Source organism: Caretta caretta, chromosome 12 (genome assembly GCF_965140235.1).
Source record: "Caretta caretta isolate rCarCar2 chromosome 12, rCarCar1.hap1, whole genome shotgun sequence".
Lineage (NCBI taxonomy): Eukaryota > Metazoa > Chordata > Testudines > Cheloniidae > Caretta > Caretta caretta.
In genome coordinates, this window is record NC_134217.1 from 40,726,919 (window position 1) to 40,749,947 (window position 23,029).

General features: G+C 61.9%; 1 protein-coding gene across 2 annotated transcripts; it reads left to right on the forward strand.

Moving 5' to 3' along the window:
• The first annotated feature begins 1,728 nt into the window (after positions 1 to 1,728).
• Positions 1,729 to 22,309, forward strand: DPEP1 (dipeptidase 1). 2 transcript variants are annotated; one of them, XM_048817201.2, is made up of 10 exons: positions 1,729 to 1,954; positions 8,732 to 8,864; positions 10,019 to 10,151; positions 10,647 to 10,797; positions 11,096 to 11,165; positions 12,034 to 12,210; positions 19,663 to 19,750; positions 19,834 to 19,909; positions 21,119 to 21,254; positions 21,749 to 22,309. In XM_048817201.2, the coding sequence occupies exons 1-10, from the start codon at positions 1,842 to 1,844 to the stop codon at positions 21,917 to 21,919; spliced, it is 1,248 nt and encodes a 415-aa protein (XP_048673158.2). In that variant the 5' UTR covers positions 1,729 to 1,841; the 3' UTR covers positions 21,920 to 22,309. The 2 variants fall into 2 exon arrangements, with proteins under 2 accessions (XP_048673158.2, XP_074974581.1); XM_075118480.1 differs by lacking the exon at positions 1,729 to 1,954 and adding an exon at positions 4,121 to 4,213.
• Positions 22,310 to 23,029: the final 720 nt, after the last annotated feature.

Below are 23,029 nucleotides of genomic sequence, written 5' to 3' on the forward strand. Positions count from 1 at the left end.
CAAACATACACTGCAATGCTTTGTTCTACAATGATTCCCGAGTACGTGTTACTGGCCTGGAGTGGTAAAGTGTCCTACCATGAAGGACGCAATAAGGCTGCCCTCCCCAGAAACCTTTTGCAAAGGCTTTAGGACTACATCTAGGAGAACCGCAAATGCCAGGGCAAAGTAATCCTTTCACATGCTTGCTTTTAAACCATGTATAGTATTTTAAAAGGTACACTCACCAGAGGTCCCTTCTCCGCCTGCTGGGTCCAGGAGGCAGCCTTGGGTGGGTTCGGGGGGTGCTGGCTCCAGGTCTAGGGTGAGAAACAGTTCCTGGCTGTCGGGAAAACCGGTTTCTCCGCTTGCTTGCTGTGAGCTATCTACAACCTCCTCATCATCATCATCTTCTTCGTCCCCAAAACCTGCTTCCGTATTGCCTCCATCTCCATTGAAGGAGTCAAACAACACGGCTGGGGTAGTGGTGGCTGAACCCCCTAAAATGGCATGCAGCTCATCATAGAAGCGGCATGTTTGGGGCTCTGACCCAGAGCGGCTGTTCGCCTCTCTGGTTTTCTGGTAGGCTTGCCTCAGCTCCTTCAGTTTCACGCGGCACTGCTTCGGGTCCCTGTTATGGCCTCTGTCCTTCATGCCCTGGGAGATTTTCACAAAGGTTTTGGCATTTCGAAAACTGGAACGGAGTTCTGATAGCACGGATTCCTCTCCCCAAACAGCGATCAGATCCCGTACCTCCCGTTCGGTCCATGCTGGAGCTCTTTTGCGATTCTGGGACTCCATCATGGTCACCTGTGCTGATGAGCTCTGCATGGTCACCTGCAGCTTGCCACGCTGGCCAAACAGGAAATGAGATTCAAAAGTTCGCGGTTCGTTTCCTGTCTACCTGGCCAGTGCATCTGAGTTGAGAGTGCTGTCCAGAGCGGTCATAATGGAGCACTCTGGGATAGCTCCCGGAGGCCAATACCATCGAATTGTGTCCACAGTACCCCAAATTCGAGCTGGCAACGTCGATTTAAGCGCTAATCCACTTGTCAGGGGTGGAGTAAGGAAATCGATTTTAAGAGCCCTTTAAGTCGAAATAAAGGGCTTCATTGTGTGGACGGGTGCAGGTTTACATCGATTTAACGCTGCTAAATTCGACCTAAAGTCCTAGTGTTGGACCGAGCCAATCAGGCCTAGCAGGTGGAATGCGGCTCACTCCCCGTCCCGCAGCCAAGTAGCTACACGCAGAACAATGGCACCTTCGGGGGATGCAGCAATGGTGACCTTCTAAACAGAGCAGCCGGGCAGCACAGCAGGGGCTAGCTACCCACCTGGACCCCGTGGGCACGGACTCGGGGCAGCTGGCCCGTGCTGTCACTCACCCCCTCCTGTGCTGCTTCTGGTGCCCTAGTTCACCAGAGCTACCCGGGTGTCACCCCCCAGCTCCAAGTGTAGACGTGACCTTGGCAGGATGGCACCTGAAGCCGCCACTTGCGCGTGACATTTCTGAGCGGGGGGGCTCTGAGCTTCAAGACCATGTGTGGGGGTTGCCCCATGTGTGCCCAGAACGCTTTGTACAGGGCACTTTTGTGAAGAGCTCATGTGTGGCAAGGCTAAGAGATAGAGATAGCTAGAGATTGCAGCCAGCTAGAGAGAGCTCCGAATCGCTTTATGATCCAGCACAGTTATTTATTGACTCTGGGTTGTTACCTAAGCCAAATTCCAATCACTGAGATCTTGGTCTTGGACTAGACAGTCTCATTTATGCAGCGCAGTCTCTGTGCCCAGCCGAAGGGACCCCTCTAGAGCAGGGTTGGAGGTGGAGGACTCAGAAGCCAAGGCTGGGCTGTCTGGCCACCATGAAGCCAATGCTGTTCAGCTACTTGCTTTTATCCATTTTCCCATTCTGCTCAGCGGAGCTTTACAGGGCGGAGGCAGAGAGAATCATGAACGAGACTCCTCTAATAGACGGGTAAATACCAGCCCCTGCTGCTCCCTGCCCTGTCTCGGCAAGTTGGGAAACTCCCCCTAGAGGGAACGAGCCTCCCCCCGTACTCCTGCCCTGGGCCCCCCGTACTCCCTTCACCACCTGAGCTCTGCAGGAGAGGGAGGGGGAGCGATATGGTTTACCCTGGAGCTGGGCAGGTGATATATTCTCAGCACCTCGTGGCGTGAGGCCAGGCCAGCGTGAGCGCATAGCAGCTGCCGAACTCAGGCAGTGGAAATGCAGGCTCAGGAGTGAGTCCCCACTGCACGCAAGAGGCTCTCCATGGCAGGGATGCATGCCTGCTACCCCGGCGCCACGCAGCCCCTGAGGGAGCGGCCGGCCCTCCCGGGAGCTTTTCCTTACCAAGGGGTAGAGTTATCCCCTCTGCGCAGCCCCCAGCTCAGGGGAAGGCAGGGTGCACCAGCTCCATCCAACAGGAAAGTTTCCCACCTGCTCAAGGATTCTCAGTTCCCTGAGAAACCCCCCAGTGATGAAAGCCCTGCGCGGCTCCATTTCCAGCAAACCCCCACCCTGGGGAAGCCCCACGGCTTGGAACTCCACAGGGACCTGCTCAGTGTGCCCCATGGGAAATGCTGGAGTTTCTGGCATGCCCCAGGGGAATGGGAGGGCAGGGTGGATTTGCATGTGGTGGGTTATCAGGGCCAGGCCATGCTACACTACACCATGAGTTCGCTGCAAAACATAAAGGGGAAACCCAGCCCTGCTGGCACATCACAGCCAGGGGAAAGTGGCTGCTCCCAGCTGGGGGAGAACCCCATGAGGTCAGGCCGGGAGCAGCTCGGAGAGACCCTGAGGAAGGTGGGAGCATTGGTCCAAGGACCATGTCCGTCCCACTGTGCGACAGGCACAAAGCTAGTGGGCTGTCACGGAGCTGGAGGAGAAACCCCAGCACTGAGTCATTTTGCTAGCCTGTGGGGTTTGGCTGCAGGGCTCACTGGGGCTTCCCAATCTCAGCTGGGCAAAGCCCTGGGAACTGGCCTGCCTCAGAGAAGCTGCCATCCCCAGCGCATGCCAGGAGGTCACTGCTACCCAGCAGTGTTTCTGCATTTCCCTCGGCCTCGTTGGCACTAAGGAAAGCCTGGGTCCCTGGAGCTGCTGCAGACAGCAAGCCAGAGCCCAGAGGGGGATGAAGCGCAGGGTCTGGCTGGGCCGGGCAGGCGGGTGTGTGGCATGGGCGGGGGGACGCAGCTGCTGCAGTTACTAGCTTCAGGGGTAGAAGGGGTAAGTGTGATGCTGATCTGCAAGCTGCGCTAGAGGGAAAGGGGCACCTGGACTGAGACTGTTACTGATACCCGGGGGGTTGCCAGACTCAGGCTTTGGGGCTTGCCAGATTCAGAGCAGGCAAAAGGTCTGCACACCTAGGGGGAGTCACTGAGACAGGGGGCTGGGTGTCACGGCTCTTCCACCCCTGGGCCTCCACGTCGCTCTGCCAGTGACTTGTGTCACCCCTCCCGCTGCTAGTCCGTTAGTGGGCTCCCACCCCCAGCTCGGTCACTGCCCCCAGTCCTGGCCCACAGCCCCCCAGGCCTGCCTTGGGCCCCTCCAGCATAGCGACGAGCAGGTGGACCCAACCGCGTGCGCATCCGTCCAGTGGAGCTGGTCCTGCTCGCAGGGCTGGCATTGCCCCATATCCATGGGAGACTGACCTGAGCCTGCAGCGGTGAGGAGCCAGGCACAGTCCCGGCAAGCCCTGGGGGGGCTGGACTGCAGGGTAAGCCCCTTGTCAGCCCCTTCCCTTGGGCTCAGTGGGGAGACGCTCTTCACCCCCCGCAGTGAGGCTGAGGGCTGCCAAATTGGGCAGCGTCGCCCTGGGCCCCCCATACTCCCCTCAGCCCTTCCACACCCTGTCCCCAGGTTAAACCAGAAAGAAGGGGCAGGACCCCCCCCCCCAGCTATACAGAAAGGGAGGAGGATCCCCCCAGGCTGAGACCCCGCGGGCTGGTGCTTGACAGAGCCAGAGGGACCCCTCCTCTTTCCTGGGCCCCAGCCCGACTGCCCTGGCGCTAGGCAGCAGCACAGAGGGAGACGTCATCCCGCGTGAGCTTCCAGGCCGAGGCACAGTGACCAGGGACAGAAATAACCCCCGCGGGCCGTCTGGTGCTGAGTGACGTGGGGAGGGGGCCGTCTGCGGACCGAAAGGGGAAGACGCCCCCGCAGTTGCAGCACACACCTTGCTTCCCCCAGCCGCGTGACACTTCCTTAAATGACGGCAGTGGCAGCCGCGTAAGTCAGCAAGCTGGGGCGGTTCTCGGGGGCCTGACGGGGGCCGGTTTGAGGTGGAGAGGGACCGCCCCTGAGAGCCCACCACGGGCGCAATCCTGCGCTGGCCAGGGGGGCGGATGAGCTGTGTCTGTGCTGCCGAGGGGGCATCACAAGCCGGCCTCAAATGCAGCTGGCTGGGGTGTGGGAGCAGGGCACGCTGTGGGTGTGGGCTGCACAACCCTGCCGGGAGCCCTGGCAATGCCCAGCTGGAGTCTGTGGTGTGTGCAGGGCAGCCGGCCCCTGCCGTGCTCTGAGTCGGGAAGCTGAGGATGCTGGTTAAAGGCCCAGAGGAGAGGAAACTCACAGGCAGCCAGTTCAGTAACTAACCCTACCCCCACCCCCCAGGAGAGCACCCACGGCAAATGGCAGCTGCCTCCCTCCAAGCAGGAGCCTGCTGCCACCCACCCCGCTGTGCCACGTGGCTCCGGCCACCTGGCCATGGCTCCCCAAGCCTTGGAGCAGGTCGATGTTGCCAGGAACAGTGCCTGGAGCTGTGGCCTGCGGAGTTCCCTGCGGGGTTTTCCATCGGCTCTTGGAACCCCTCTGCCTTCCTTCTTGTGATTAGTTTCTTACCCAGGAAAGATAAACACTCAAAACTCCTGGAAAGAAAAACTCCTCCAGCCTCTCTGCTCATCGTGGGCTCGCTGGGGAATTCCCCTCTGGCTCCAGCGTGGTGCAGGGAGGCTCTGGGTGGAATTTCGGGCAGTAACACAGGAATGTCTGGGCACCTCTGGCTGCTCTCGTTCCAGGACAGAATGGTACCTTGGCTGAGTGCTGGCATTTGCCTGGGCTCTCTCGCATGCTGAGCAGGGGCAGGGGTCTTTGCATACGCATCTGGGACTATCACAGCTACCTCCTGGCTGCTGTATAACACCCCCGAGCAAGGCCTTGGATCAACCCTTCCCGTGCCAAGGCCGCATGCCCTCCCAGGCTGGGCACGGCCCTCCCTCCACGGAGCAATCCACAGCCCTGCCTGTGTTCCGGCAGTGAGAGAGTTAATTCAGCGCCCTTGAGCACAGAGCTAGGAAGCCCCCAATCCATTTCCCTGGGGTCAGCTGCTTCCATGAGCCTCCTGCAGCAAAGCCAGCGGAGGGGCTCTCCTGGGGCTTCGTTTCCTGCTCTGGCTCATACAGAGCAGTCCGGGAACTGTGGCCTCTGGAACGCAGCCCAGGTAACAGCCAGTGTCATCCCTGCCGCCTTCACCTGGGGATTAGGCAGGAGCCAAAGGGCAAAAGAACGTAGGGTTGCCAACGCTCCAGGATGTCCTGGGATCTCCAGGAATTAATGGTTAACCTTTAATTAAAGCTTATGTTACGTGATGAAACCTCCAGGAATATGCCCAGCCGAAACTGGCAACCCTAAGGAAGTGAATGGTGGGAAAGCCTGAGAAGGTGAAGGGGTACCGGGGGGCCCATGGGGAGCACTAGCCTAGCTCCTGGCAGCTGAGATGCGGACACATTCCACAGGCCCATGGAACAACGGATCCATCACCCCTGTGTACAAACACAGACCCAAACAACTGCCACGCCGCAGCAGCAAACTCTTCCCTAGCACCCTCATCACACGGCAGCCAGCCTAGGGTGACCAGACAGCAAAAATCGGGACGGGGGTGGGGGGTAATAGGAGCCTATATGAGAAAAAGACCCCAAAACAGGTCTGTTCCCATAAAATCGGGACATCTGGTCACCCTAAGCCAGCCAGTCACACGGACACCCTCCAGGAAGGCAAAGTGGTTCCCTGCCAGGAAGCGCTTCGTGGACAGAGCTTCATCCCGCAGAGGGAAACTGCCAGCAGGGGAGGATACGTGCTGGCTGCGTCACCTACACAAAGCTTTCTGTTCAGCAGGGAAGCTTAAACTGCTGCAGAAATGGAACCGGGGGGAATCAGTAAATCCACGTGCGGAGCCGTCCAATGCGGGAGAAAAAACAACCAGCAGCAAAGAGTCCTCCAAGCGCAGGACTGTAGAGAAGCCTCTGCCTCATCTGGAAACCTCCCGCCAGAGCTGGGAAAGACACCCAGCAGGAGTTTTCAGAGAAAGCCCCCAAACAACCCAATGAGAGTCAAATGTTACGACAGAGATTGAACAGGCCCTGAGCTGCACTCAATCAGCCTCAGCCACAGTCTTTCAGGGAGTTTCAGCCTGGCTGGCAAAGCACCAGGAGAAAATCTCTAGGGGCCTTGCAAACATGTAGGGTTGCCCAGCATGTGACCCACCCTCAAGCCACCTCCCCCGCCCCCAACACACCAGGGGTCTGGCTCTTCCTGACACTGGGGCAGGGCTTGTCTAGCTGGTCCTGCAGCAGCGCCTCACTGGAGTGCAACCAACCGATCGTGATCATCGGTGGTTAAAAACAGCGCCTCCTGACTCCAGCCACCGCCAGCATCCTCCCTCCTGCAGCCCCTGCCTCACTGAGCTCCAGGGGATGAGGCGCTTGGGCACGAGGCAGCTGCCATGCTGTGTATCATGCTCCCTAATCTGCCGCCAGCCCAGCCCTGCTCCCCTCCTGGCCCCCTCCAAGCCACCAGCAACCTTAACAGCTCTTTGTCCCCGGCCCCTGCCAGCTGCCACCTCCGTTCCACACACTGCCACAAACCGGGCTGGGAACCAGCGGCTCCCGGGTTCTGATCCCTGTCTGGAGGCCAGCACACCTGCCCAAGTCACTGCACCTGCCCAGGCCGCAGTTTCATGGGCGATGTCAAGGCCAGAAGCCAGCCTGAGCTTGTGCAGAGCGCAGCCTCCTGCCTGGCCCCATTGCCTTGGGCTGGACTGTATCCACAGAAAAAGCCATTCGGTCTTAGGCTAAAGATTCCTTGTCCCTGGGCAACCCTTCCCATGGCCAATCCCCCGCCGAGCAGGACGCCTGTCTTGTTGTCTAGTCTTCAACTGCCAGACGCTGGGAAGAGACGCAAGCCTAGCGGGGCTGGAGACGGCACTGCGAGGGTTAATCTGGGCTGCTGGGACCTCCTGCCTGGCCTCTGCCCAGGCTGGGTTAGTGTAAGGAGGGGAGAGAGGCAGAGTGTCTCTGCTCGCATGCAGAGAGCTGGGCAGGGCTCCCGGGGGGGCGGGGAGGCAGGATATTGCCATGCTCAGGACTGCAGCCGTGTCCGGAGGGTTTCTACTAAGGGCAGGCAGGTTCCAGGCACCCGCCAGCTGGCAGCTGAGCCAGGGGCAGCTCAGCAGGGCAAGGGCACAAACCGGGGAGCCGGTGCCAGCCCTGGGCACTCAGCCGCTGAAGGACTAAGGTGTGTCCGCTGTATGGGCTACGGCCCAGGTCTCGCAGGCTGCCGAGGGGCCAGCCAGCTCCAGGCACTGGGCCTGGAATTGCTGCTGGCCCCGGCGATCTCGGCTTCGCTGAGCAGGTTTGGAGGAGCTGGGACGGGACCAGTGGGGATGGCCCGTCCCCTCGGGCTGTGCAGAAGCCAGCTGACACCCGGGCATGGCTAATGCCACAGTGCAGAGAGGGCCCCGTCTCCGCTGCGCAGAGATGGGAGGAGAGAGCACGGGCGGGCGGGCAGGCGGGTCTGTGCCAAGCCATCCCTTGCTTTGAAACGCACGCAACAGCAAAAAAACTGGGGGTCTGGGTCGGCAGCAGCAAAGGCGCCAGCCCAGAGTTGGTTACGGTTGTGGCCCCGGTTCCAAACGCTGGCTGCAGCCGGCTGCGGGGCTTCGGGGGGAGTGGCGCGCTCACGCGCCGGTGTGGAATCCTGAAAACACAGAGCTGGGGCAATGCTCAGCAGAGAAGGGGGCCGAGGTGCCGGGGCAGGGATGGGGACCAGCTGCCCCCCAGGCCGATACAGCCCTCCAGCCTGCCTGTGTAGGAACTAACCCTCACCAGGCCTCGTCTGCAAACACCAGTTGTTCTGCTTCAGCTCTCTGGACACAATGGACAAGGTACAAGCCCCGAGCGAGCGTGTGTAACCCACACACCTCCTGGGGTGGGGCTCTGTCCCATCGAGTGGCACCGAGAGAGCGATTAATGAGTCTGCCCTACAGCCTTCGCTACCAGCCAGTTGGCTCTTTGCTCATGTGGTAGCGGCTCATGCACTAAGCTCCAGAGGGTTCGATCCCGCCCGCCGACGACCAGGGTACATGTGGACGCAGCTACCCTGGGATAAATGTGCTTAGAGGAGAGTGGCTAGTCCTGTCCTGGCAGCGGAATAAAGCTCCTTTACACCATAACCTGGTGTCCACGCCAGGGGGTGACCTGGTGTAACTGTCGGTACCTGGCCCCCCTGCAAACATGGGGTGTAGCCCAGCCCTAGGATCTGCTCCTCACACCAGCATACCGTTTTTGGGTATTGCTACACGCCAGCCTTGCCTGGTGCCCGTCCACGCCCAGGCTTCCCCTGGGCTGAGGGCTCATGCCAGACACTCGACTCCCCTGCCCCAAGGGGTCGGGCGGGGCTGCTCCCCCCGCATGTGGGGGGCACAGGAGCACGGCTCCCAGGCTCCCTCACTTTCATCCCTTTCTTTTCCAGACACAACGACCTGCCCTGGCAGCTGCTGAAAAAGTTTAACAACAGGCTAAGCGTGGCGCCGGCAAACCTCACCCTGCTCAACGACACCCACACCAGCATCCCCAAGCTGCGGAGTGGGCGCGTGGGGGGCCAGGTAGGCTGTAGATCCCGCGGGCAGGGCCCACACAGCCACGCTCGCAGCAGGGCACTGGTGCACACCGACCGGCAGCGCTCACGCCCCCATGAAGGCAGCAGAGCCGGGGACACTGACTCCAGCCGAGGAGCCTGTATGACTCAGCCTGGCTCCCTGGTGGGAGATCTCCCTGGAAAGCCCCCGGCAGGCGAGCCGCCCCTCGCTCTCGGCTGAGCAATTGCTGGACTTTTCCTAGGGCCAGAGGAAGCCAGCCCCTGTCACCCACCTGCTGCCTGCACTTCCCCAGCATGGCTGCTTTCACTTCCACCGTGCTCAGGCTCCGGCTCCCCGACGCCCAGGGATCCAGCCCAGCCCCCAGGCCAGGTGGGACCCGGCAGCTCATCTGCAAAGCTGCTCACCACTTTCACTGCAGGTCCCAGAGGCTCTGAGCCCAGGGATGGAGCCAGGAGCTACTGACGCTCTGTGACCGTCAGCAGCCACCTGACCTCTCTGGGTCTGTGCCCACCCGGGGTGAGAATCCCCTGGCAGCGGCTGGCTGCTTGTGCATGTGTGAGGATGTGACTCAGCAGGGAGGGGGGAGTGTTGACCTGGGAATGTGCCCTGGGGATGGGAGACCTGAGAGCCTGTCACCTGAGCCAGGAGGGGGAGGGGGAGGTAACACCTCTGCCCAGGAATGTGGACGGAGACTGCAGCAGGGAACCTGCTGGGTGGGTTTAGTTTGCAGTTTGGGGCTGGGGGAGAGGAACACAGGGAACCCCAGGGCTGGGGTCTAAGCTCCCTGCTCCCCCAGAAGGACGTGATTGAGGGGTCCTGGTTGTACCCACAAGCTCTGTTGTGGACTGTGTTCCTGTTGTCCAATAAACCTTCTGTTTTACTGGCTGGCTGAGAGTCTCAGTGGATCCCAGGAAGAGGGGTGCAGGGCCTGGACTCCCCCACACTCCGTGATAGCATGCCACCCCCCCAGTCCCAGGTACCAAGCGAGCCCGGGGCACCCCTCTGCTCGCCCCACAGCTGGCTCTGGGATGGGTGTGGGTTGAAGGTGGGAATGTATGAAGCAAAGCAGCCTCCTGAACAACTTAAGGCTGCCCTGCCCCATGGCGCTGCCCCGCACGGAGGGCCGGGCTCCTTAACTCCCCGCTTGTCTCCCTGCTCAGTTCTGGGCGGCTTACGTGCCCTGCGATACCCAGAACAAAGACGCAGTGAAGCGAACGCTGGAGCAGATCGACGTCATTCACCGCATGTGCGACAAGTACCCCGAGGCCTTTGTGTGTGTCACCAACAGCACAGGTGAGCGATGGAGCGTGGCCCCTGCCCAGCTCCTTGCGGGGATGGGGGGTGCAGGAGCTGAGCGAGGACGCCCCAGGCCGCATCCCAGCCCAGAATGAGCTGGGTGAGGGGGACCTCCCTGCCCAGCAGCCGCTGCCATTCCGCACCCAGCACCCTGCCCGGGCATGGTCCTTGCCAGCCCCTTGTATGGCGGAGGTAGCTCCCTGGTACCCTGCCATGTGTGCCTCTGGGGGAGGCATCTCTCTCTGCAGACGTGCCTGCCCTGTGCAAAGCCCACTGAGGTTTCCAGCAGTCGGTAGCTGGGAGCTCGAGTTGTCACGAGCCAGCCCCTCCGAGGTCTCCTACAAGGGTAGCTAGGGCCTGCCAGGCAGAAGGGGAGCTCAGCAGGCCCTAGGCAACACCCCCTCGTGAGCAACCTGGCACTCATTAGCCGGCGCGGCTCGCTGGGACTCCCCCTGCCCGCTGACTCAAGCCTGGGAAATGCTGCTCTTGCAGGCATAGAAGACGCCTTCCAAGCAAAGAAGGTTGCCAGCTTGATTGGCGTGGAGGGCGGCCACTCCATGGACAGCAGCCTGGGCACCCTGCGGACGTTCTACCGGCTGGGGGTGCGCTACATGACCCTCTCCCACAGCTGCAACACCCCCTGGTAAGGACCCCAGTGCTGGGGCGCATGGCAGCTTGCGGGGCCCCCGTGGGGTCGGGCCGCAGGGGGCAGAAGCACGGGGCCTGGTGGGTTTGGAACAACATACAGGGACCCAGGGATTCCCCAGGTGAGTGAGTCCCCGCGTGGGTCCCGGGGCCCAGAGAGGGCTGAGAACGATGCCAATGCCTTTTCCTGCCCCCGTGCCGGCACTCGGGGGCAGGCAGCAGCCTAGTGCCAATAAATAGCTCAGGCCGCGTGGGCTCACCAAGAGCTGGGCTGACGTGTGCGCTCTGGCTCGCAGGGTGGACAACTGGCTGGTGGACACAGACCAGGAACAGCCCGTCCACAACGGCCTGTCACAATTTGGGAAGGTGAGTGGGAATGGCCCCTGCATGTGCACTGCCTGGGGGGCTGGAAGCCGACATCCCCATGCCCACACATGGGGCAGGGAGCTCTCCAGCTGGAGACCCTCGTGGGGATGGGGAGGGGACAGAGCGCCCGCACTTCTCCAGCCAGGGACCAGCCTTTCTGGAAGGGGCGCTGCTGGCATATCAGGGCCTGGGACAGGCTGTCTACTCCCATCACCGGGGCTGCTCTTGCCACGTCCCAGAGCAAGGCCCGCCAGGCCTGCTGCTGCGGAGGCTGATCTAGCCTGGCTCCCAGCGTGACAGCTGCCAGTCCCTGGCCACATTCCCAAAGCCACTGTGGTGTTTTCCAAGGCAGCAGCAGCCTGGCAGTACAAACTCCTGACCCCACTGCACCGTCCTCAACCCCCGGCCTCTCTGGGATGCCTGCCCCCCCATTCTCATCCCCCTGCCCCATGGGCAGAGAAACCTGGTGGCTGCTCACCCCCATTTACCCACATGCAGGGCACAGCGAGCCGGGGCAGCTCACTCACACAGGGGCCAGAGGAAAGCGTGAGCTGGTGGAAGTTGACACGGGGGTGGGCGCTCCTGTCCCTGCCCCCGTCTTCCCCCCCATCCCCATTCGATGTGCTGCCTGCTGCACTCGCTCCCCGGCCCCCTGGCTCAGACTCCACTCGCCCAGGGGGAGGGGGCAAGGTCCCATTCACTCGGGCAGGTGGGGTGAGTCTAAGTGGGGTGAGGAGGGGTGCCCAGGAGAACATGCAGGTCCCACCGCTCAGACTCTGCAGGGCCTGGGGCCAGCTTGTCCCTGATGTGGCCTGCGCCGCACAGGAGGGGCGCTCACTCAGCACCCGTCCCTCATCTGCTCCCCCAGCGCGTGGTCCGGGAGATGAATCGCCTAGGCATGCTGGTCGACCTGGCCCACGTGTCTGTGCGGACGATGGCAGACGCCCTAGAGGTTTCCAAAGCTCCTGTTATATTCAGCCACTCATCAGCCTATGAGCTCTGCAGAAGCAGGCGCAATGTGCCCGACGACATCCTCCGCAGGGTGGTAAGATGGCCTGGATGCGCAGAGTGATGAGCGTTTCCTCCAGCACAGGAGATCGGGGCGCACAGCTCCAAATCAGGCAGAGAGGGACCAGCTCTTGGGCAGGAGCAGCTCCCGCACAGACAGCCCCTAGGCAAAACCGGCACGAGCCACCAGTGCTTTCACCCCAGCAGGGGTCAGGAAGGAAATATCCCTTGTGGGATAGCAGGCCCTGCTGGGAGCCCAGGCCAGGGGCGGGATCCCTGGTGTGAGGGGCCGGGCACAAGAGGCTGGGGGCGGGATCGTGGGTGCGAGGGGCCGGGGGCAGGATCCCATGGCGGGATTCCAGGCACAAAGGGGCAGGGGCAGGATCCCGTGGCGAGACCCCAGGCACAAAGGGGCAGGGGCAGGATCCCGTGTAGAGACCCCAGGCACAAGGGGGCAGGGGCAGGATCCCGTGGCGAGACCCCAGGTACAAGGGGGCAGGGGCAGGATCCCGGGTGTGAGGGGATGGGGGCGGGATCCTGGGCATGAGGGGCCACTGGCAGGATCCCATGGCAGGATCCCAGGCACAAGGGGGCAGGGGCGGGATCCTGGGTATGAAGGGGCAGTGGCAGGATCCTGTGGCGGGATCCCAGGCACAAGGGGGCAGGGGTGGGATCCCGGATGTGAGGGGCCGGGTGTCACGGAGTGTGGGGGAGTCCAGGCCCTGCACCCCTCTTCCTGGGATCCACTGAGACTCTCAGCCAGCCAGTAAAACAGAAGGTTTATTGGACAACAGGAACACAGTCCACAACAGAGCTTGTGGGTACAACCAGGACCCCTCAATCACGTCCTTCTGGGGGAGCAGGGAGCTTAGACCCCAGCCCTGGGGTTCCCTGTGTTCCTCCCCCCAGCCTCCCAAACTCCCAACTAACCCCACCCAGCAGGTTCCCTGCTGCAGCCTCTGTTCACATTCCTGGGCCGAGGTGTTACCTCCCCCTCCCCCTCCTGGCTCAGGTGACAGGCTCTCAGGTCTCCCATCCCCAGGGCACATTCCCAGGTCAACACTCCCCCCTCCCTGCTGAGTCACATCGTCACATCTCTCCCCCCTTCCAGACTGAACTGAGCGGGGTCACTGTGACCAGTGACCTGGGGAAGTTCGGGGCCCCCTCTCCGGGACAGCGCATCCGCTATCAGGTTGGCACTTCCCTTCACGTGGACCACGTCCATGTCGTAATCCTGCAGGAGCAGGCTCCATCTCAGGAGCTTGGCGTTGGCTCCTTTCATCTGGTGCAGCCAGGTCAGGGGCGAGTGGTCGGTGTACACGGTGAAGTGCCGCCCGAAGAGATAGGGCTCTAGTTTCTTGAGGGCCCACACCATGGCCAGGCACTCCTTCTCGATGGCCGCGTAGTGTTGCTCCCGGGGTAGCAACTTCTTGCTCAGGTACACGATGGGGTGTCTCTCCCCCTTTTCATCCTCCTGCATTAACACCGCCCCCAGTCCCGTGTCGGAGGCGTCGGTGAACACCACAAAGGGCTTGTCAAAGTCTGGGTTTGCCAGAACTGGGCCACTGACCAGAGCCTCCTTCAGCGCCCGGAAAGCCTCCTGGCACTGCTCGGTCCAGACCACCTTGTCTGGCTTCCCCTTCTTGCATAGCTCAGTGATGGGGGTGGCTATGGCGCTAAAGTGAGGCACAAATCTTCGGTAGTATCCTGCCATCCCAATAAAGGCTTGGACCTGCTTTTTGGTGTGGGGAGCGGGCCAGTCTCTGATCACCTCCACCTTGGCTGGTTCCGGCTTTAGGCGGCCGCTCCCCACCCGATGGCCCAGGTAAGACACTTCCGCCATCCCCACCTTGCACTTCTCCGCTTTTACAGTCAGCCCAGCCCCCTGGAGTCGGTCCAGCACTTGTCTAACCTGGGACACATGGTCCTCCCAGGTCTGGCTAAAGACACAGATGTCATCAATATATGCCACGGCAAAACTCTCCATCCCCCTCAGGAGCTGGTCCACTAGGCGCTGGAAGGTGGCCGGCGCTCCCTTGAGGCCGAATGGGGCTCTATGAGTTCCTGACCCTGCCTGAGGGGTGATAAAGGCCGATTTCAGCCGGGCATCTGCATCCAGCGGCACTTGCCAGTAGCCCTTTGTAAGGTCCATGGTGGTGAGGTACCGAGCTCCTCCCAGTTTGTCTAGGAGCTCGTCCGGCCTGGGCATGGGGTAGGCATCAGATACAGTGATGGCATTGAGCTTCCGATAGTCCACGCAGAACCGGACCGACCCATCCTTTTTGGGGACCAGCACCACCGGCGAGGCCCAAGGGCTGGCAGATGGCTGGATCACCCCCAAAGCCAGCATGTCCCGGACCTCTCTTTCCAGGTCCTGAGCAGTTTTCCCTGTGACTCGGAAGGGGGAGCATCTTATCGGCGGGTGCGACCCTGTCTGCACCCGGTGGACAGTCAGATTAGTGCGTCCATGCTGGTTGGAAAACAGCTGTCGGTACGGATGCAGCACCTCCCTGACCTCAGCTTGCTGGGCAGGGGTTAGCTGATCCGAGAGGGGAATTGTTTCCAGGGGGGAACCAGCTCTGGTCCCAGGGAATAGATCTACTAAAGGGTCATCTCCCTGCTCTTCCCACTGTCCACACACGGCAAACACCACATTCCCCCTGGCATAATATGGCTTCATCATATTCACATGGTACACCCGGCGGTGGTGCGCCCGGTTCGACAGCTCTACCACATAGTTTACCTCATTGAGCTGCTTGACGACCTTGAAAGGGCCCTCCCAGGCGGCCTGTAGTTTGTTCTTTCTCACAGGGATGAGAACCATCACCGGATCCCCGGTGGCGTAGGCACGGGCCCTTGCCGTGCGGTCATACCAGACCTTCTGCTTCTTCTGGGCTCTGGCCAGATTCTCCCTGGCCAGGCCCATGAGTTCAGCAAGTCTCTCTCGGAAGATCAGGACATACTCCACCACTGACTCTCCATCGGGAGTGGCCTTCCCCTCCCACTCGTCTCTCATCAGGTCCAGGGGGCCCCTCACCCTCCTTCCATATAACAGTTCGAAAGGCGAAAATCCGGTAGACTCCTGTGGCACCTCCCTGTACGCGAACAGCAGGTGAGGTAAGTACTTGTCCCAATCCTGCGGGTGCTGGTTCATAAAGGTTTTCAGCATCATCTTTAGCGTCCCGTTAAACCTCTCCACCAGCCCGTTGGACTGGGGGTGATAAGCTGAGGCCCAGTCGTGCCGGACCCCACATTTCTCCCACAAGCACCGGAGCAGGGCCGACATGAAGTTGGAGCCTTGGTCTGTCAAGACTTCCTTGGGGAACCCCACTCGGCTGAAAATGGTCAGGAGCGCATCGGCCACGGTGTCTGCTTCAATGGAAGCTAAGGGCACTGCCTCGGGGTAGCGGGTGGCAAAATCTACCACCACCAGAATGTATTTCTTCCCCGACCGGGTCGTCCTGCTGAGAGGCCCCACGATGTCCATGGCCACCTTCTGGAAAGGCTCCTCTATGATGGGCAAAGGTCTCAAAGCCGCTTTCCCCTTGTCCCGGGCCTTCCCCACCCTCTGACAGGGGTCACAGGATCGGCAATACTGCCGGACCGTGGTAAAGACCCCGGGCCAGTAAAAGTTCTGTAGCAACCTCTGCCGGGTGCGCCGGATTCCCTGGTGCCCTGCGAGGGGGATGTCATGGGCCAGGTACAGGAGCTTGCGGCGATACTTCTGGGGGACCAGCAGCTGCCTCCTGACCCCACAGGACTCTACTTCCCTTGTGGGAGCCCATTCTCGGTATAGGAACCCCTTCTCCCACAGGAACCTCTCCTGGCAGCCTCTCCTCATGGTCCGTACCACCCTGAGGTCGGCCAGGTCCCTGAGCTTCCGCAAGGAGGGATCTTTCCTCAACTCGGCCTGGAACTCAGCGGCTGGGGAAGGGATGGGGACCGGTTCCCCCTCAGTGGCCAGGTCTGAGGCCTCAGCCTCTCTGAGCCGTGCCCCTCGGCCCTCCCTTCCCACCAGGGTAGGGTCCTGCGCCTCCGGTGCGGTACACTCCCCGAGGTCAGGGAGCAGTGGCCCTCGCCGGCTCTGGCTACGGGTCACAACCAGGGCGGTCTGGGGCTTGCTTGGCCAGTCCTCTAGGTCTCCCCCCATCAAAACTTCAGTGGGCAAATGGTGGTGTACCCCCACATCCTTGTGGCCCTCCTTGGCCTCCCATTTCAGGTGTACCCTTGCCACGGGCACCTTAAATGGGGTCCCACCCACCCCTGTCAGGGTCAGGTAGGTGTTGGGCACCACCCGATCTGGGGCCACCACCTCGGGCCGGGCCAGCGTCACCTCCGCACCCGTATCCCAGTATCCATTGACCTTCCTCCCATCCACCTCCAGGGGAACAAGGCACTCTCTCCGGAGGGACAGCCCCGCGCCCACCCTGTAAACTGAGCGCCCTGAGTCCAGAGCCTCCAGCCCTCTGGTGGAGCTGGCCTGGGGTATTCTTCCCTCCGGGGCAGGTGGTAAACTGGCAGCCCCCCTTGCCCGAGTCGTCTGCCCCTCGTCCAGCTGGGTCCCTACCCAGTTAACCCTGGGTAGGTTGGGTCTGCTCAGTTTGTCCCTGAGCCCAGGGCACTGGGACCGTACGTGGCCTCTCTGGCCACAGTGATAGCAGCTCAGGTCACGTTGGTCCCCTCGAGCGGGTCGGAGGGGCCCGACGCCAGGCGTTCCCCTTGGGAGGGGGTTCTCCCTATTTCCCCGCTGGGAGGCCCCCTGGTGACTCTCTCTCTGCATCGGGGGGGGCCTGTTCTTTTGGGACTCCTCCCGGCTACCCCCTGACCGACTGTTCACAAACTCGTCGGCCAGCTGCCCTGCGTGCTGGGGGTTCTCGAGCTTTTTGTCCACCAACCACAGCCTCAGGTCGGAAGGGCACTGTTCATACAGTTGCTCCAGTACAATTAGGTCCAGCAGGTCCTCTTTAGCTCGGGCCCCCGCTGTCCACTTGCGGGCATATCCCTGCATTCGGTTGACCAGTTGTAGGTAGGTGACCTCAGGCGTTTTACGCTGACTCCGGAACCTTCTCCGGTACATCTCGGGGGTCAGCCCAAACTCACGGAGCAGGGCCTGTTTGAACAGTTCATAGTCCCCTGCCTCCGGCCCTGTCATCCGGCTGTACACCTCCACGGCTTTGGGGTCCAGTAAGGGGGTGAGAAACTGGAGCCTGTCTGCAGGGTCAACCCTGTGCAGCTCACAGGCATTCTCAAAGGCCGTCAGGAAGCTATCTATGTCCTCCCCCTCCTTACGCTGGGCCAGGAAGCACTTATCAAAGCTCCTTGCAGTCTTGGGTCCCCCCTCACTCACCACAGCCGGGGCCCCACTGCTCTTCAGCCTGGCCAGCTCCAGTTCGTGCTGTCTTTGTTTCTCCTTCTCCTGGCGCTCCCTCTCCTTCTCCTGACGCTCCCTCTCCTTCTCCTGACGCTCCCTCTCCTTCTCCTGACGCTCATGTTGACGTTGTTTCTCCTTCTCCTCCTGCTCATGTTGACGTTGTTTCTCATGATCCTCCAGCTCCCTCATTTTCATCTCCCTCTCCCATTCCAGCCGCCTCCGCTCCAGGGATGGGGAGCTCCGCCGGGAGGATCCCCTGCTGGGTGCTGGGGTCAGGGTGCCCTCGGTATTCGCTGGGCTTCCCCCAACCCCTCCCCCAGACATAGGTAGGAAGGGTCTCGGGATGTCCTCGGCAGCAGTCTGACCCCTCCCAGCCCGGTCAGGCCCCAGGGCCCACGCTGCGTCTGCCGGGCGGCTCCCCTCAGGGATAGGGATCGGGTCATCCAAGCGATCCCTCTCCTCCAACTGGGCAATCAGTTGTTCCTTGGTGGACCTCCCGATGCGCAGCCCCCTCTGCCTGCACAGCTCCACCAGGTCACTCTTAAGGCGTTTAGCGTACATCTCCCTGCTGGCCACTCGCAGGCCGGGCAGCTTCCCACGGTTTCCAGGAAAAGCCCTTAGTGTGCCAGTCCTTCTTGAGGTCACCACCTCTTTGCCAGGGTCGAGCTGCAGACTCCTCCGCCCCTGGGACTGCTCGCTGCAATCCCCCGGGGGACCCTGTTACTGCAAAAGTCTTTCTCTCTGGTCACACATTCCCAGGGGTTAACCGCCCCCCGAAACCGTCTCTGAATCTTCAGCACGCCTGGTCCCCGTCAATTCCCCTTCGTTTTACTGTTCCCCAGTCACTTACTGCAGGAAGCGCCGTTCACGGGGTGCAGTAGATCCCACCGCTGCCACCAGTTGTCACGGAGTGTGGGGGAGTCCAGGCCCTGCACCCCTCTTCCTGGGATCCACTGAGACTCTCAGCCAGCCAGTAAAACAGAAGGTTTATTGGACAACAGGAACACAGTCCACAACAGAGCTTGTGGGTACAACCAGGACCCCTCAATCACGTCCTTCTGGGGGAGCAGGGAGCTTAGACCCCAGCCCTGGGGTTCCCTGTGTTCCTCCCCCCAGCCTCCCAAACTCCCAACTAACCCCACCCAGCAGGTTCCCTGCTGCAGCCTCTGTTCACATTCCTGGGCCGAGGTGTTACCTCCCCCTCCCCCTCCTGGCTCAGGTGACAGGCTCTCAGGTCTCCCATCCCCAGGGCACATTCCCAGGTCAACACTCCCCCCTCCCTGCTGAGTCACATCGTCACACCGGGGGCGGGATCCCATGGCAGGATCCCAGGCACAAGGGGGCAGGGGCGGGATCCCGGGTGTGAGGGGCTGGGGCGGGATCCCGTGGCGGGATCCCAGGCACAAGGGGGCAGGGGCAGGATCCTGGGTGCAAGGGGCCAGTGGTAACTTCACGCTGGTAGTGAGAACCTAAGTGTCTGAGCTGGAGCTGCTGACGGTGCCTTGCACAGCCTGCTGGCTGGATCGCTGCAGGGAGGGGTCCAGGGCTCTGAATGGGAAGCAGCATGCTAGGGACCATGGCGAGCAGCACCGCCGCCGGCTCCCCAGTTCATGGACAACCGGCTCCTCCGGCGCTGGGGCAGGTGTGGGATCCCTGCCCCAGGAGCAGCAGCTGAGACCCTGGGCTGCCCGGGCCACAGAGCCCTCACCTGCTGCAGCCTTTGGGAACCCGCATGCATGGGCCGGTGGTAACATCGGCCAGGGGAGGCTAAGCCTCCCCTAACCCAGGCCCTGGGCCCGCCCATACTCTGCCCCAAGGCCCCGCCTTCACTCTCCTTCTCCCCTAGGTCGGTGCAGCGGTCGAGCCAGCTCCTTGGGCCAGCCCGCAGCCTGGTGCTCGGGCCAGTGCTCGGGGGTTGGACCAGCCAGTGCAGCCAGGGGTGGGCCAGTCAGCAGCTCAGGGAGGGTGGGCAGGGGCTCCTCTGGTCATGGGGGGACTCGGGGCTCCTCTGGCCGTGTGGGGGGGTCTCATGGCTTCAGCAGGTGCGGGGCAGGGCCCCCTAGCCTCCCCAAAAGGCAGGTTCACCTGCTGCCCATGCCTGCATGTCTCCGCCTGCAGAACGAGACGGGTGGCCTGGTGATGGTGAACTTCTACAACATGTACGTGTCCTGCAACAAGGAGGCTGCCAACCTGTCCCAGGTCGCAGGTGAGTCTGGCGCCAGCCCTGAGGGACGTGGGGTTCCCGCACACCGGGCCTTGCCCGCTCACCTCTGGCACTTCCCCTCGCAGATCACCTGGATCACGTCAAGAAGGTGGCTGGCTCCGCGGCGGTTGGCTTTGGCGGGGACTACGACGGCGTGCCCACGTAAGGAATGGCACGTGGCGGAGCGGGCGAGGGCTTCCTAACCCCACCGAACAGCCAGCCCCTGGCAGCGCTAGCAGGGCCATCTGTGAGCCATGCCCAGCCATGCAGGCTGGGGCCCAGCTCCCACAGCCCTGGGGCCCAGGGCACCCCAGAGCAGGCTGACCTGGGGTTTGCCCTCCTGTAGGTTCCTTCCCTGAGCTTGCCCCAGAGCCTCGGCGTCTCACTCCACCCCTGACCCTGCTGGTCTCCAGGGAGACACTGGCCAGGCCTTGGGGGTTGCTTTACTGCTCAGAAACAGGTCCTGGCCCGTTGCTGAGCCTTGGAGAGAAATGTCCCCCCCATGCCAGGCCCCCTCCAGCCCTGGAACCGAGGCATGGGGCAGCTCCTGGTACCAAGGTTCTACAGGAGACAACAGGCTGCAGCTCCCCCCCGCCACCTCAGCCCCTCGGCTAGGGGCCCTGCGCAAAGGCGTCCCGAGCGAGTCATGTCTCCCTCGAGGGGCAGCGCGCGCACCCTGTGTGAGCCGGCCCGTGCACCGGCTCCCAAGGACACAGCGCCCTGGGCTGGGGTGCCTGCTTCGTAGGCCTCACCACCTCTTCCTGCTGTGGGGCCCATCGGCTTGGGAGCTGGGGGAGGGGAGAGGGGGCTCCCCAAGGCAGAACCCTTTGAGTCACACTCCTGGGTCTAGCAAGAAGGTGCGTTACCAGTGAGGGGCTCTAAGGGGCGCACACTTCATAGCTCCTGTGGGCTGATTTCGTGGTACATCCCAGGGGCTCTTGGCGTCCCCCCATTCCTCCCACCAGCTCCCTGTGTGCCCCATCCCTCTATAGTGCCCATGCCCCTCTAGTGCATGGACTCCCTCAGCTTCCCCCCCAACCAGGGGTCCTGGGCAACCCTCATTCCCCTCCTCCCCCATACCAGGGTCCCCCATTCTTCCCTCATGCCAGGGGCTGTGTGCACCCCCAGTTTCCTCTTCCCCCACTTATTTGGGGGGGGGGGGAATTAATAGGGGGCAAGAGGAAACTGGGGGCAGGAACCTTGAGTGCAAACTCTTTGCAAGTTGGGCCAATTAACCCTGGGAACCACGTCCCCAGGGGAGCCCCATGGCCTGAGCTATGCAGGGGTCAGAGTTGCTACTCACAGTGCTTCTGGCTGGCCTGGGAAGCGCCAAACCAAGCTGTGAGCTCAGTGCTTTCCGGCACGTTGCAGGCTTCCCCAGGGGCTGGAGGATGTTTCCAAATACCCCGAGTTAATAGCTGAGTTACTGAGAAGGAAGTGGACTGAAGCCGAAGTGAAAGCTGCCCTCGCCATGAACCTGCTGAGAGTCTTCAAGAAGGCGGAGGAGGTGAGTGAGAAGAGATGGGAGAGTCGCTGCACGGAGCGCTGGCCCGCCTATGCCCCCCTCATTGCAGGGCCAGGTGCCTGCCTCTCCATGAGCCACCCAGCAGCCCAGCCCTAACCCAGCAGTGCTGCCATGGGGCTCTGTGCCCCCACCCCGCACCTGCCATGCTGATCCTGCACGCAGCTCTATGTCCCCGTCCCATGGCACAGTCCCGGCCCTGGCCCGTGCACTCCGTGTCCCTGCTCCGCAGCGCAGACCCGGCCCTGGCCCGTGGCCCTGAGCCCCTGCTCCGCAGCGCAGACCCGGCCCTGGCCCGTGTCCCCGCTCCGCAGCGCAGACCCGGCCCTGGCCTGCGGCTCCGTGTCCCCGCTCCGCAGTGCAGACCCGGCCCTGGCCTGTGGCTCTGTGTCCCCGCTCCGCAGTGCAGAGCCGGCCGTGGCCCATGGCTCCACTCTGCAGCACACTGTGAGAAGCTGACTGTTTCCTTTCCCTGGTAGGTGAGGGACAGCCTGTCCCAGGAGCCACCTGACGATGAGCCGATTGCGTATGAGGAACTGGAAGGGCAGTGCAGAACCAGCTACGGGTACCCTGCCCGTGCCAAAGCCAGCACCCCCAGCGTGCTGCCAGCCGCTCTCATCATCCCCCTCCTTTACTCCCTCCTCCTGTAGAGCTCTGGAAGCAGAGCCCAGACCCCCACCCCTTCTCACTTCTGAGCCAGCCCGGCTGGAGTGGGAGGGGTGCAACCCAACTCTCCACTGCCCTGGGGCTGGCCCTGCATGAAGGGGAGCCGATCAGACCACAGCTGCCCTGCTATCTCCCAGTCTCACTGGGCCCAAAGGGGGTAAGATTCAGTCATGTTGGACACAGGCCTGGCTGCCATGACACGGGCTGCCATGATCGAAGCTGGGTTAAGTGGCCACGCCCCAGCCTGGGCCCCCGTTTGCCTCTGGCCAGTCAACCTGGGCCTCCATGCGGCTTTCACAGGGGTTGAGCCTTTGGCACCCGGCCATCACCTGCAATGCTGCAGTATGTGAATTAAAGCTGTCTCTGCTCCCTGCTGTCTGTCTAGTCTATGAACTAGGACCAGCCACACCTCCCCAAAGCCAGTGCAAGCCCTCACCCCAGCAGGCCAGGCTAGGCCAGCCCCCAGCTTTCCCCTGGGCTGAAGGCAGGAGCAGGACAGCCTTTTCACTAGGTTCTTTCCGAGACGAAGCTCAGGGGCTAGAAGGCTGGGGTGGGAGAGGAGCAGCTGCCCCGTGTGCCCACGCCAGGGACCAGCAAAAAGTGCGGAGCAGTGGGGATCTGTGGCAGCCTTTACATGGTGAAGGCACTGTGCAGACGTTAATCATTAGCTAATTAGCTGGCCAATCAATCATCCTGTTAGCAATTTCCTCTAACATTCAAAGAACAGCCTGTCTTTACAGCGGAGGCGGCAGCAGGCACCTGGTAAACAGGCCTGCAAAAGCAAGCTCTCTTCCTGTTGCATTTGCAAGTTGGCTGCGGCACAGAGCCCCCACCTTCCAGCGAAACTGGCAAGGATACATAGCGCTCCTGGGCTCTGGCTATCCCGTACCAGGCCTCCCAGCCAGGCCCCTTCCCTCCAGGGAGGCAGGCACTGGAGGCTTCTACCCCAGCTGCAAGATGGGGGAGTGGCAGGCTCAGGAGCCAGCTGACCGGATAGTTGCCCTTTCATCCCCTATTCAAACCCAGCCTGGGTCAGGGGCTAAACGGGTTAAGTGAGTCAGGCTCAAAGTTCACCCACCTCCCCCGGAATCCAT